The sequence below is a fragment of the Betta splendens genome, chromosome 11 (assembly GCF_900634795.4).
Source record: "Betta splendens chromosome 11, fBetSpl5.4, whole genome shotgun sequence".
Classification (NCBI taxonomy): Eukaryota; Metazoa; Chordata; class Actinopteri; order Anabantiformes; family Osphronemidae; genus Betta; species Betta splendens.
The window spans coordinates 7,893,602-7,907,546 of record NC_040891.2 but is presented as its reverse complement, the minus strand read 5'-3'; the positions used below and the strand labels follow the sequence as shown (position 1 = coordinate 7,907,546).

Below are 13,945 nucleotides of genomic sequence, written 5' to 3'. Positions count from 1 at the left end.
GGGAGCTGTCACTCCTCACATCCTCTGCGTCTGGACTGGCAGGAGCTCGCTTGGCAGGTGCCTGACCTTCACGGCGTGCGAGTTGCAAACCCTCCGCGGAGGCATCCTGCGCTTGGAAATGAAATGTCAGGCTCGGACCCGGCTCTAATGTGGAGACGCAATCGCAGCAGCAGCGTTGCTGTGGCGAGAGTTGTTGAGGTCTTATTCACACAGATGCTGCTCGTATGACTGGTACAGATGTGTTTCTCGCGCCTAGAAACTGAGAAATTGTTCAGGTTAGCTGTGCTAAGCTAAATTGTCTGAGCATTGGCTTCATCCACTATTTGCCATGAGGATACGACGCACGTATCCTCTGCCAGCGTTGACAAGTGAGAACATTTCCCATTTTATTCAGTTCCTATTGTAGCCTTTCACACATATGATATACAGTATTTTATGGCATCGTGTTTACCCACCGTGCAATAAATCCCCTCTAATGGATACCAAGGCAGCATTTGAGTTGATGATGGCAAACACTAGTGAATGAATAAAAAGAAGAAAAGCGCCTAAATGTAACCCAGCTCCCCATAATTCAGTTCTAAGCTCAGTCATTAATTTCCTACATGACATCCAAATAGAGAATCCATCAACCGATTCCCCTGGAGCTTAGATCATAAACCTCCTTATAGTGCGGGACAAATTGATCCTATTTCAGCTCCTAATGATATACAGTGCATTAAAGAGACATGTAACTCCAAAACATATGTGCTGATGTGACATTTGATTAGAAGTGTTTAGAGAGAATGTTTTTCATGTCCCGAGTCGCTACTGGCTGCTGCCTCAAAGCAGAATCAGGACAGTCGGGTTAATTTTCAGTAGCTCTTTCACTAAGCCTGACAGTACATGAGGGGGATGATGGCATAACCTGTGGTTTCTTAAAGAGGGGATTCAGAGTTTAGTCAGGATTTTTCCTCTTAAGATGGGGCACCGATAGGGCTTAGGAGCTAAACTAACATATGGAGTAAATAGAGAGGGCTCTTGATTTGATTTGGCTCCTCTTTGTCATTACTCATGTGGGGTAGAGATGTTTATTTAGGGTGATAACTGGTAAAGAGATGACGATTACTTGTGGATTTGTACGTTTACTTTGGATGTTACATGGTGTTAATAGTACAGGGATATAAAATTGGTTTTTACCTACAACTTCAAAAAGAGCAAAATCTCTGAAATGAGTTTATAGTTTTTTTTATATATGTATATATATATTTAGAGAGAGAGAGAGTAGTGCACCAACTATGATGTAATCCATGTTTTAGACTGAAATGAGAAATGACATTTTTATAGCAGTCTGTCAATTGAGGTGAAAATAAAGCCTCCAGAGGATAAAAAGTAAAGAATCAGTCCTTTAGATTTAAAATGATTTACATTTTTAACAGCAGCCTGACAGTCAATCTTGAGGGCAAAGGTCATCTGAAAAAGTCTTTCTGCAGTACATTTAGAAGTTTTAGATCATATATTTATAGGTCAGGATAGTTTGGTTAGATGTTTTTTTCCTTTCTATATCTTCAGTCTGGAGTAAGTCTGCATGTTTGATTTCCATATGTTATAAATTAAACAATAGTCGATATTTCTGGTCAGACCATCAAAAAACGAGAACGTCCTAATAAATCCAAAATCTTGATCTCTTTTATCCGACTGTGTAAATAAACTTTTCTGAGTGCCTCCCTGTGGGCAGACGAGCAACTTTATTTTTACCACTCAAGTTCAGTTTATTTTCAATCTCGACATCTGAAGCGACTCTGGAGCCATTCATCTGGAAGCTGTGACTCCTCAGAAGAAACAAAAAAAAAAAGAGGGAGAAACAGCGAGAACAGTGTTTTTGTTCTTTCTGGTTTGTTTTCCGCTCTCTTTTGAAAATGAAGTGGGGTTTGGAGTTGGCTGCTGTGCACATGGTGTGGTGGTGGGGACAGAGGGAGCGAGACGGAGAGAAAAAAGGACTAATGTTACACTTAACATCTTTGGAAAACCTCTGTTTCTGTACCTGTCAATATGGACAAATGTTATTTCATTCATTTCAGCCACGTTTGTATATTTTTGCGCTTGGCCTCAATAATAAAGCTGATTGCTGGTGGTGCTACTGTTCTGCTGGTAGATGCACAGACCACCGGTTGGACAAATAAAATAAAAGGCATATTTATCAGATTTATTAGTGTACGGTAAAAACCATGTGCCTCCAAGAAAAACTAAACAGTAAAACTGTCAACGAGGACACTTCCATCAAAATCTACAGGCGCATTAGGCAACAGTCATTTTGCGTAAGACACTCTGCTTGTTGTTATAGTTGCGCTGTTTTTAATTGAGACCCGTGCCTCTGAGCTCCTCTTGGCCCTTTCTGGCAAGTAAATTAACTCAACATGATCGCGCAGCTTTACTCGACGGATGGGTGAATATAGCATGTGCCCTCCTGCCGCACTGTGAAATATTTTCTCATAACTCCCCGGCGCTTACAGTTCAGTGGCTCCGGGTCAAGATACGCCGGCGGTAGCACGGAGAGGCCCATATTGAATGGGCACTGGAAAGGAACCAAAACTCAATTAACAGTGCATTGGTAAGGGGGTGGGGGGGGGGGTGTCTCGCTCGTCATGATGGAGGCTACAGTAAGCGCTCCAGTGGCTTCTGGGTTTTTGATGCTGTAATGTGAAACGGCCGGGGGACACAGGACTACAATTCTCCTCTTTGTCCGGCCGCCGCCCCAGCGTCACCCCGCTCTCCTTGGCGGATTCTCACCGCAGCCCAGCTCATCATTTCTCTCCCCTGCGTCTGCCACCCATCGCGATGCCTTGATCCCTCCTTCTCACTCACGCTTCGTCTAGCGTTACCGCTTCTGATTCATATCGCCCTTCGTTTTTGCTCTTCCCTCACCATCTGCTGTTTTATCTCCTCACCTCATCTGACCGCTCATTTTCCTCGCACCGTCTTCCTCTTTCTCCTTAGTTTAGGCCTATGTCCTGAAGTTATTTGTTGTGATTTTTCTCCTTCCGCAGTCTCCAGTGGTGTCCGTGGGCTTCGCGAGGTTTCATCCCAACCTGGTGGTGGGTGGAACTTACTCAGGGCAGATTGTCCTGTGGGACAACCGCAGTCACCGGCGAACTCCTGTCCAGAGGACTCCCCTGTCCGCTGCTGCACACACTGTAAGGCTGGTGTAGAACCTTCTCACCATTTTGAATAGTTTGTCAAATAAAAGTCATTTTCAGTAGATTTAAAATTATATTACATTGTCTCGTCTGCATGGAACCAGAAGTCTGAGCATGCTCACAACAGACAGAAGCAGTGATACTGTAGACATCACTTAAAGGACAGCGAAGTTCAGATGCTGCTGTGAACTTACTGACCCTTAACAAATGACTGACCAAAACACACTATCAGTGTCGTGTGGCCCAAGGTCGTTTATAATCACAGCTCCTTAAGACATGCAGACACACAGGTGCTGCTTCACGCTGGCCGTTTAAAGTGGCAGCGGACTCGAATAATGAGGCTCTAGCTCTCGTCCTCTCCAGTGAGTCCAGCCAGCTAGCATGCTGCTGAATGGATTCTTTGTGCGGCCCTATACACAAATGTATTACTGCCCAGTAATGACACAGTGGTGTGACACACTCCTGTGAATTTGCACAACAGCGCATGTCCCATGTAGAGTCATCTAGGAGGACAACTACACACTTGCCTGTGAGCTGAAGCTGCTTTTCCTTCCTTCTAATGACATTTAAATTACTTGATTGAGTCTATTGTAGTTAAGAACGTTAGTAAACATGACTAATGAACTGGATTATTTTAAGCAGTAGAGTATTAATTGAATGTGTCTGTATCTCTTTAACTTGCGTGTGTGTTTAGCATCCAGTGTACTGTGTAAACGTGGTCGGCACCCAGAATGCCAACAACCTGATCACTGTGTCCACAGACGGCAGGATGTGCTCCTGGAATCTAGACATGCTCTCTCAGCCGCAGGTACACACCCCACTCATACCACAGTTCACACAGCAGACAGTTCAACAGTTCCTGTGCTTGAATATGTGCATATGTACATGCAGGAGACCATGGAACTGGTGTATAGTAAATCTAAAACGGTGGCAGTGACTGGTATGGCCTTCCCTACGGGCGATGTGAACAACTATGTAGTGGGAAGCGAAGAGGGCACTGTGTACACTGCGTCCAGGCACGGCAGGTTGGTGAACACACATGTCTTAATCCACATTTAAATATTGTTTAGATTTTGAGCAAAAATGTGTGATACTGAATATCATAGTTACTGATGCGTGTCATCATCTCTCTCCAGTAAGGCCGGGATCTGTGAGATATTTGAGGGCCACCAGGGTCCTGTGACAGGCATCAGCTGTCACAGCGCTGTGGGGGCCGTCGACTTTTCCCACCTATTCATCACATCCTCTTTTGACTGGACTGTCAAACTTTGGAGCACCAAGGTAGAGTACAGTGTGTGTGCGCCTGTATTATAGTGTGTTTGCGAGTGAGGAGAGAGGGAGGATGAGTGGGGGGTTGATTGTAGAGTCTGAGAAAGGTGGGAAATGTGCATGTACATGTGTGTAGGAGGGGATACAGTGTGTGAGTTCTGATACCGCGTATATGGTTACTGTGTAGGTGTGTGGTGAAATCCTTCATAGTTAGAGTGACACACTTTTTGAAATGTTAGACATCTACTCAGGTCATTACACAAATCTGATATTAATACTCCAGTTTTTGCTGCACAGTGAATATTTCATCCTGAATTCTACCTGTTGATCACATTTATCTCCTGACACAAAGGAGTAAGCTCAGACGCAGTGAAGACACAGAGAGTGAAGTCAATCCTGTGATGCAAATAGCATATGACCTGTAAACTGGGATAGGGCAAGGAAGGATGGAAGCAGACGTGACAGAGGAGCCAAAAGTAGAGGTCACAGAGGGAAAATTACCCAGAGTCATTCAAGACAGAAAAGCATGTTTTAGTGAAAAACGATACTAATATTCAAGTCCATAGAGGTCAGTGTGAGCGGAGCGTCAAAGAGCACCGCACAGCCTGCACCAGATTGATCCAGCACCAGGAGAATCTAAAATGAACATTGCATAATGGCTCCCGCTTTATGCAAGATCCAGTTGCAGTTTTCATATTTCGCTGTCAAAGTCAGTCAAGATGAAACGTAGCTCGCACACGCGTCCAGACGGCCCGTAAGTCTTATGCAAAAGGTAATGTGACACATGCTAACGGCTTTCTGTAGGTTTTCACCAGAAAAGTGTGTTATTTCGCAGGATTTGGGAATTCCCTTTCCTTTGAGGGGCACCGCAGGAATGTGTGTCTGTCTCCTATCCCAAATAACCCATATTTGTGTGTGGGCAGGAGGAATACCTGGGTTTGATGTGTGTGTACGCAGGGACATGCCACACACGCCTCTCAGACACCTTAAGCAAGCTGCCCATGCTTACCTAAAATCCCCTCTAGGGTTGCCTTCGAACTACCAATCACAGCTGTCATAAATTTCTGCAACACAAACACACACGCACACGCTCGCTGCGATCCCCACACACGCCTGCCCTCGCAGTTCAAAACGGCTCGTGCAGAAGTCTGCTGGTGTTTTTACACTCCGCGGCGCAAATATTGTGGTTAGTGAAAAGCATTTCATGTCAGCCAGAGTGTAAAGACGTGGGGGACAGTGGGGAGAGGGTTTATGATTGGGCTTAACTTGAACAGTTTGTCTCCTGACCCCAAAACCAGCATCGACTACAGTACGTGATTGGCTGGAAGTTAATTAAAGGCCTGAACCCCTGTCAGTCCAGGTGATTGTTATGAGAGTTGAAAGTAAGATGAGGGTCCGTGGAACCGAAGCGAGCTTCTGTTGAAGCTTTCATCCTCTCTCTCTAAGAAGCCATTGTGAAACACACAACACATGAAACACAGCTTAGCTCTCTCTCTCTCTCTCTCTCTCTCTCTCTCTCTCTCTCTCTCGTGTGCACTAATGAAATCCATGATACCTGTGATGCACAGGGCACCATCGAACTGCTGCTGCGTCCGGACGGTGCGAACCCTCCAGAAGGACGAGTGATGGTTTCCCGTGCGATCTGCAACCAGACCTTATGCCAATAAGTCGCCTGTCTCGTATCCAGCGTTTCAGCGATACTTTTCCAGTTCAAACGTGCTATAAACTCAGCAGCATTTCAGCACAAGAATGATAATAACAAGTAGTTCTTTCAGTGTGGCGCCACAAGGATTAAGCTTCATTTAAAGATTACTTTTAAGACTTGCTGCTGCAGATTATTTACTCAAATCACCTTATTTAAGGAAGGCAGATTATGGACAGACTAAGTAAAATAATAGTTTACTGTACATTTTGAATACTTTCTTCATCTTATTCCTAAATTATGTTTTATACTCAGTTATGACAGAACAGTTAGAGATCATCAAAATACTTTAAAATTGCTTCTCAAACACACCTAGATGAGATAAAATACTGATGTCTAGTGTAAAGTAAACTGAGTCAAACAGTTAAGTTGAACCAAAACAGGGACAGCGAGAGAGAGAACACCTGAGCCGATCGAATGCTAACACCGCGTGATGGAAAACATGACCTGTCACCGCGGCGGCTGGAAAACAGGTTCAATTGAAGCTTAAAATTGGTCCGTGACGGTTCGCGTTTGTGTGTGCGTGCGTGCGTGCGTGCGTGCGTGAGCGTGCACTGCGGGTCTCACGGCCACATCAGACCTCACCGTGGCGTGAGAGAGTAAAGGTGATGGAGGAGCGGGGGACTAGACTCTTTCATTTGCTCCTGCAGCCAGCCTGTCTCCCACCCTCCCACTCTACCTGTGAGGAATGTAGTTTGTAAGCCTCTGGAATCCTAACAGCCTGTCTGAGGGACGCGAACACACACCCACACACAGACAGACGCTGCTGTATTAAGCCGTATTCTGATTATAGCTTGTTGTGGTGATTGGGGTAGGAGTTCACTTATTTGCAGTAGTTACTGCTACAGTAGCAATTATCACCTTTAATGTGCAACACTTGTAACAGTAGTTAAAGTATTAGGGATTATTTTATGTGCATAAACACACCTATTTAACAAATTCTCCATTTTTAATTGCAGCTTCAGCCATCTTAAGGTCAAAGGTGAACTTGTGAACTTCATATAGCAACAAAAAACAGACACTGTGCACAATGATGGAGGTTGTGTGACAGTTACAGCTACTGTAATAGACTTTCACTGCCTACATGTTTTTTATTGACCTAAAATGACTCGAACAGTCCTTAGAGGTTTTTATAATGCGTCATTCTGTTTTTCAGGATGTTGGATCCTTATAGAAAAATCAATCAATCAATCAATATCATCATCCGGTTTTTTGTCTCCTGGCCACCTGTAGTGTGGCCACTTATAGTTTGACCAGCAGAGAGAGCTGACAAGTTTATTTGTCTGTGTCGTTACTCCTAAATGCAGGCCTAAAACATTTAGTGTCCATCAGACCGTACCCACACAAACACAAACACACAAACACACATCCTATGTCCCACGTCCCTTCCTCTCCAACCATTGTCCACCCCTCCTTTTCCTCCCATATCCCATCCCTTCCCATCTCCCTCAGACAGCTGTTGTGCTGAGGTTACAGTACACCTTGTGGAGGGGCCCTCCCTTTCATCTCTCCCAGAGGTTTTATGGCGCTGTGTGAATGTGCTAGGCTTTTTAATTAGGCTCTGCACCCAGACAGGCCCCAAGGCTGAGACAGCGCCACTATGTCTGACGCTCACTCACTCCCTCTCACCATTCCTGCTCTCTCTCACTCGGCTGCTTTTCTTTCTGTCTCTATCCCTTATCTGCTCTAATCCCTGACTCTGTCTTTTTTATGCACGGTGTTTCTTTTACGCAATTTCACACACACTTTTGTGGCCTCCCTTTCTCGTTTCAGCACAACAGGCCCCTCTACTCCTTTGAGGACAACGCTGACTACGTGTACGACGTCATGTGGTCACCTGTGCACCCCGCTCTGTTTGCCGCCGTGGACGGCATGGGCCGCTTGGACCTGTGGAACCTCAACAACGATACCGAGGTGCGTGAGCGTGTGGATCGGCGGGTGAATAACGGGTGTATTGTTTGTGCGTCATGTTGTTGTGTGTGTGTTTGGTGTCCTCAGAGCCTGTTGCTGGGCCTCAGCCTGAACCGCACAACCAAACACCCAAGCGTTTTCCCTCTCATGGCTCCCCACCACTACCACCAGCCCCTCCACATCCCTCCTCCCTACACACACGATTCAAGATTCCCCTGTGGGCGTTTCCCACAGCCATCGCTTTAAATCAGACTGGTTGACATCTTCTCATCGCGGCTCCCACCCAGCCGCCCCACTAACATTCCTGCAACCTCCGTCCAACGCTCGCTGAATCAGGGAAGTACACAGATGTGAACGGGGCCACGAGCAGAGAGACCCAATCCGTAGACCCATGCTGGAGATGAAAGTTCAGGCCAGTGGTTGAGACTCTCAGTGATGTGGGGAACATTTTATTTTAAGATGAGTGCATGTATTAATCATAACAAATCATGAATGTTCCTTTGCAGTTCAGTGTAGATTTGCAGGAATAGCTTGGGAAAATAAACTTAGATCAGTTAAATTGATGATGATACACAAATTCCAGAGGTTTGTGTTGTACATGTCAAAGTAATAGATTCAGGAGACATTAGCCCGGTTCCATCCAGCAGTAAACAGAATCCTCTCATCTGCACCTCTAAAACTCTAATTAACAGATTTTAGAATTTTTAAGAAGAATTTTTAAGTAAAGATTTTACAGTGAAAATATGTCTTCAACTTGTATGAAACACACTTTGCTCCAACTCTGATAGCAGAGTGGATACCAAACCTTTGATCACTCAGGTAAAAGTAGGTATAAAAGGATTCTCCGATCTCCTTCACTCTTGGTTTCCATGGTGACAACACCCACAATGCCTTCAAACTTAATACAAGCCTGCATCGCCCGCTCTCCTCCCTCTCTCCACAGCGCTTTCACGCTTCCTCCCTGCAGCTTCTTTGTGCGCTACATAAAATTTCATATCTCATCACCCTGGATTTCGTGGGTGAAATCACATCCATTGTCTCATCTAATCTTTCAATCACGAAAGACAACACTCTCAATCACCGATCCCATCACTAGCGTCGGGCCTTTCCTCCGCAGCTTCCCATGGCTCTCTCAACAGCAGGCTTTTCACTGGCAGAGGAAGAGTTCATTATCAACGACCTAACTCGGCTAACAATGTGTTTTATGTGAGGCATTTAGTCTCACACACGCGCACACACACACACAGAAAGATAGACAAACTGCTGTACCAAATACATGAGCACACAGTCAGTCCAATAGCAACAGACTTCCATTGTTGCCGTCATATTAAAAACACATAGTCGTAATGACATTAACGGAGCAGTGCAGCGCGCCTGGTTCTCATTTCCACCACACACACAAAACCATGCAGCCAATTTAATGCGTTCAGTACAGATCCACTCGGGCGGAGCGGTGGAAGCTAGCAGGCTAATGGCAGTCAGTCTGTGGTTAGCGCTGCTTTAAATACGTAGGCGCTCAGTGTGTGAGCAGACGCGATGCCAAGGCCTCTGTCTCCACTGGTGACATGTGTCAGACTCGCCTGACGTTACAGGAACGGTTTATGGAAACGCTGCAGATGGTTTTAGGCTTTTAAAGGTGCAACACAAGCAGCGCTGTTTACTAAAAACAGGATCTCACCCACAACAGCAACACACACACACACACGCACACAGAAAATAGCCTTGTGTGTGTGTGTGTCCACGTCTGACTTCAGAGAAGTTGTAAATTTGACAGCTAGGTTTGTCGAACCTCTAGAGTACGTGCATAACGTTGCCATTTTCATGTAGTAAATTAGTCCATAATAGTATAATGCTCCCATTTTCCAATAAACAAGAAGAACTGCTTAAACGTCGGCAGTCAAAAGAAATAAACAAGAGACTCAACAAGTGTGCTGTGAGAGCACATCCTGAGTTTTGGTGCATGACTGAATGCAAATTAATGAACTTCACAATCATTTAAACTGAATATTGAAGGATTGAAAAAATTGTGAAATTTTTTACTTTACTAAATTGAAAAAAAATTCAATTAAAAATTTTGTTTCCAGGTTGTTTAATTTGGAAATGGTTTAAACATAACAAATATTCACAAACGTCTACTGTCTGGACGTTCTCTGCTTCCACATAGGTGACATTCAGTAACATGCAGTGTTTTAACTGAGACGTCTTTTTTGTAATGCTTCTTCAGGTACCAACCGCTAGTGTGACCATTGAAGGAGCGTCTGCGCTCAACAGGGTCCGCTGGTCTTCAGGAGGGAAGGAAGTGGCAGTGGGCGACTCCGAGGGTCGAGTGTGGATCTACGATACTGGAGAGGTACGAGGAATAATTCATGAAAATGCTGTTGTTGGAGCAGAGGGAGGTCCCTTTTGCTTTAATCGTCATGTTGTGTGTGTGTGTGTGTGTGTGTGATGGTAATATTTTGGTAGCCTGTAAACATCTGCTGCGCATTGTTGCTGTCGTGTATAAACTGTGATGCTTTAAGCTGGTAGTTTAGATTTAATTACAGCCCGGGTGCTGAAGCATTAGTGAACAGGAGCAGGACCGATTTCACTCCTCACTACAGTAAATGAAACAGAGCTTTAAAGGCATCAGTAATATCTTGATCCTGAAAGATGCACCGCAGGAGTAAAGAAAAGTATTTTTTTTGCTTTTCCACTCTCGAACCTCCACATGTGCCACAACCGACCATTTTAGGTCTCTTAGTCCTGTATGTTTACCCAACTGTCAGTAGTGCCGTGCATGTATGTATTTGATTTTTTTCCCTGCTCCTGCGCGTCCCAGTAAAATGGCCTCCGCATGACTCTGCCACCACCACAAAGTGGCCAGCCGGCCCGGCTGTGTGTTTTCATGTTGGGAGGGCGACGGTTAGCGTCCCCATGTGAGGGCGCGTTGGCCTAGCTGCTCGGCTAATTTTAGCGTGCCGTGCGGTCGCGCGGCGAGAGGCCCGGCTGAGCTGGTGGCCTCCGTCCCGTTGCTGCTAATGAAGAGCCATCGGCAGCGCTGAGCAGGTTTTACTACAACTACAGCTAAAAGCAACGTGCATGGATCCAGGAGAGCAAAATACTAAATATTATTCTATTCGTTTAATTTCATTTATTAAGAGTGTCTTTATTTGTTCTTTAGTCGCACTGGATCCAACAGCTTCTCTCTTAAGGCTGCTAACGCTGAAGTCACTCAGGCACCATATAGATGATGTTCTGCCAGAGCCTCCTGCTGTGGCCAGCTCAGCTCTGTGGGGGGTTTGGGGGTTCAAAATGGCTACCTCCCTCCTCCTGGTTCCTGTTTAATTACAGCCTGGCCGCGCAGAGCGGTTGCAGACAGCTTGGGTGGCAGCCGCAGCTTCTGTCCCACTCACTCCGACTCCCACAGTGCACCGCTGCGGCTCCATGCTGGAGAGGAACAGCGCTCGGTGCTGCTCAGGGGTTTCGGGCTGGAGCCGCCACGGGCTCTTTTAGACATAGACGAGGCTTGAGGTGAATGTGTTTGCAGGCTGGCTGGTGACGAAGCGCTCAGGTTGGAGTCTGGCCCCCAACCAGCCAGTTTCAGGCCTCACACCCACTATACGCCTCCCGGGCCGAGCCTCCCAGGTGAGCGGCTACAGCCCTGCTCACAGCTTGTGCTGGTTAAGACTGTTCGTGCAGAGGCCGACGCTGAACTGCAATAAAAGTGAACTGTTTTTTTTCAGTTTTTCCCCCCAAAGATAAAACCACAAAGCAGCATTAAGGCAGCAGCAGACTTTGTTTTGCTATTATTTGATGCGACCTTATGCACAGCTGTGTTCTTAGACTCTTCTTGATTCGACGACTTCTCAGTGTGATGCGTGCGCACTTGTATCTCCCGCAGCTGTCGGTGGCTCACGCCGATGACTGGGCCCGTTTCGCCCGCACCCTGATGGAGATTCGTGCTAATCGGGCCGACGGTGAGGAGGAGGGGCCTATGGAGCTGGCTTCATAGAACGGGACTTCAAAGACAGGCGCCCGTGAATAAGCAGCCTGGCGCGCTTTTATCAGTGTCACTGTAGCATGTGCTTCTCATTCACTCGGTTCGGTTTCCTCACATTCATGGACACGTTCCAATCCAAAACAAGGCAACACCGTTATCGTATTTTTGCAAACAGTTGCTAACCCTTAATTTCTACAGATATATTTAATGAATCGAGGTGATGTGTTGCTTGAAATCTGTGAGCCTACAGTATATAGAGAGTGTCAGTCGTACAGCCTTATGACAACTATGTCCTTGATTATGCTTTGCACTACTGTAACAGCAGGGTCTATAGACTATTTATGCATTGTTTACAAGACGTCACATTCCCTTTATGTCCTTTCCCCCGTATTCTGCCTGCATGCCACACAGATATTCCAGATGCATAAACATGGAGTCCATATGGTGACATTACAACACAATCAAGCTTGGTTGGTCTTTTCCTCCAAATATTACCTGTTGCTGTATATTCGTTACCCATTAACGAATAGGTGTATTGTACTGCAGAGAACCAACTATGTCTGCCATTAAAAGCATAGCTGACGAACCTGGTGTTTTCTTTGCCTCTAAACACACACTAATGGAACCATCTCTTTACATTTTGTGACTTGGCATCCGCCTGCGCTCGTAAACATTCCACTGACAAAGGCAACGGTTCAGGGGGAGTCTGCCGCTGCCGTTCGCCGCCGTGGAGCGTGGGAGATGGAGTCCAAAGTCGCTCCCGGTGCCAGCAAGCGTGGCCAAGGCCAACCTGAAGCCTCCGATGTGGTCGAGGTCGGGCGCCGGCGGGCTGATCCGAGACTTGGGTGTGGGCTGCGAGCCAGGCGGCTCTCTGTGGTGTGGAGAGAGGGAGAAGGAAGCCTGAGGCGCAGCGAGCTGAGTGAAGGACTGTGGAGAGACGGGAGAGACAGGTGAGGAGGAGCAGAGTTTCATTCCCCTCATTACCAGCTCCTAACATGCTAAAAACAGAAATAAACAGCTTACAGTCTAATGTGAAACATTTCTCCCTTAAAGCTGAACAAATCCAATCACTTACCGATTTCACACCGAGCTGTGAGTCGCTGCCAGCGTGGACAACAAAGAGGAGCAGATCAAGCTGCTCCAAACCGCAGCGAAGATTTGCTGGATCTGCTGTTGATTTTATGTGACTGCGAGCGTTCGGATGTAAAAGTTATGAGTCATGCAGCGAAACGCATGCATGTGCCAGCCAGTCTCAGCTGTCCATCACAAGCATTTCCTTAGTCATCTTCAAGAGGTTCCCCACCTCTGTTCTCCGCTGGGCATTTTTACCTTCACAGATCCAATCAATTATTCCTGAGAGGGGCCTATATTTCAGCGAGAAATGAGCTGGGATTGAATCCAGAAGTGAAGAGAGTACATGGAGAAGCCAAATGGCTGATCACAGCGCAGTAAAATGCTCAAGTTGGAGACAATTGTCACATCCAGAGCTGTAAGTAGGGGCTTTGTGTGCATTAAAATTATTTTTTGGTCTAGTGGCATTTCTTTTTGTGCCACAGAAGCAGAAGTGGCTGCTGTACATGGAGCAGGTGCTATAGGTTGAAATTCACTTTGGAGCTTCATTAAAACCTTGGTGTTTCGTCAGTACAGCTCCTCTTCATTAGATGCCTGACCTCATAATAGGACCCCTCTTCGTTGAGGCTCCTCCAGGAGCAGCCCACCAGGCTGGTCAGACCACCTGCTGTGCCCTGGTCCAGATCACATCTACTGGGGTCACCAGAGAAGGAGAAGGAGGCTGTTCAGGCAGCACTTCCTTTTTAAACGGATTGTTTGATTCTAAATAGAGGCCACGTTTAAAAATCAGCCCCAAACAAATGAGATGATTTGTAGCAAGCAGCCATCAGCGATCGGATG

General features: G+C 46.2%; 1 protein-coding gene across 17 annotated transcripts in view; it reads left to right on the top strand.

Moving 5' to 3' along the window:
• Positions 1–12,620, top strand: part of LOC114865754 (cytoplasmic dynein 1 intermediate chain 1) — a 36,365-nt gene extending 23,745 nt beyond the window's left edge. For all 17 annotated transcript variants that reach the window (XM_055513058.1, XM_055513051.1, XM_055513052.1 and 14 more), the window contains 7 exons: positions 3,024–3,170; positions 3,868–3,981; positions 4,065–4,198; positions 4,310–4,454; positions 7,918–8,058; positions 10,280–10,405; positions 11,936–12,620. In XM_055513058.1, coding sequence (XP_055369033.1) covers positions 3,024–3,170; positions 3,868–3,981; positions 4,065–4,198; positions 4,310–4,454; positions 7,918–8,058; positions 10,280–10,405; positions 11,936–12,046 — 918 coding nt within the window. In that variant the 3' untranslated portion in view covers positions 12,047–12,620. The remainder of the gene's footprint in view (positions 1–3,023; positions 3,171–3,867; positions 3,982–4,064; positions 4,199–4,309; positions 4,455–7,917; positions 8,059–10,279; positions 10,406–11,935) is intronic.
• Positions 12,621–13,945: the final 1,325 nt, after the last annotated feature.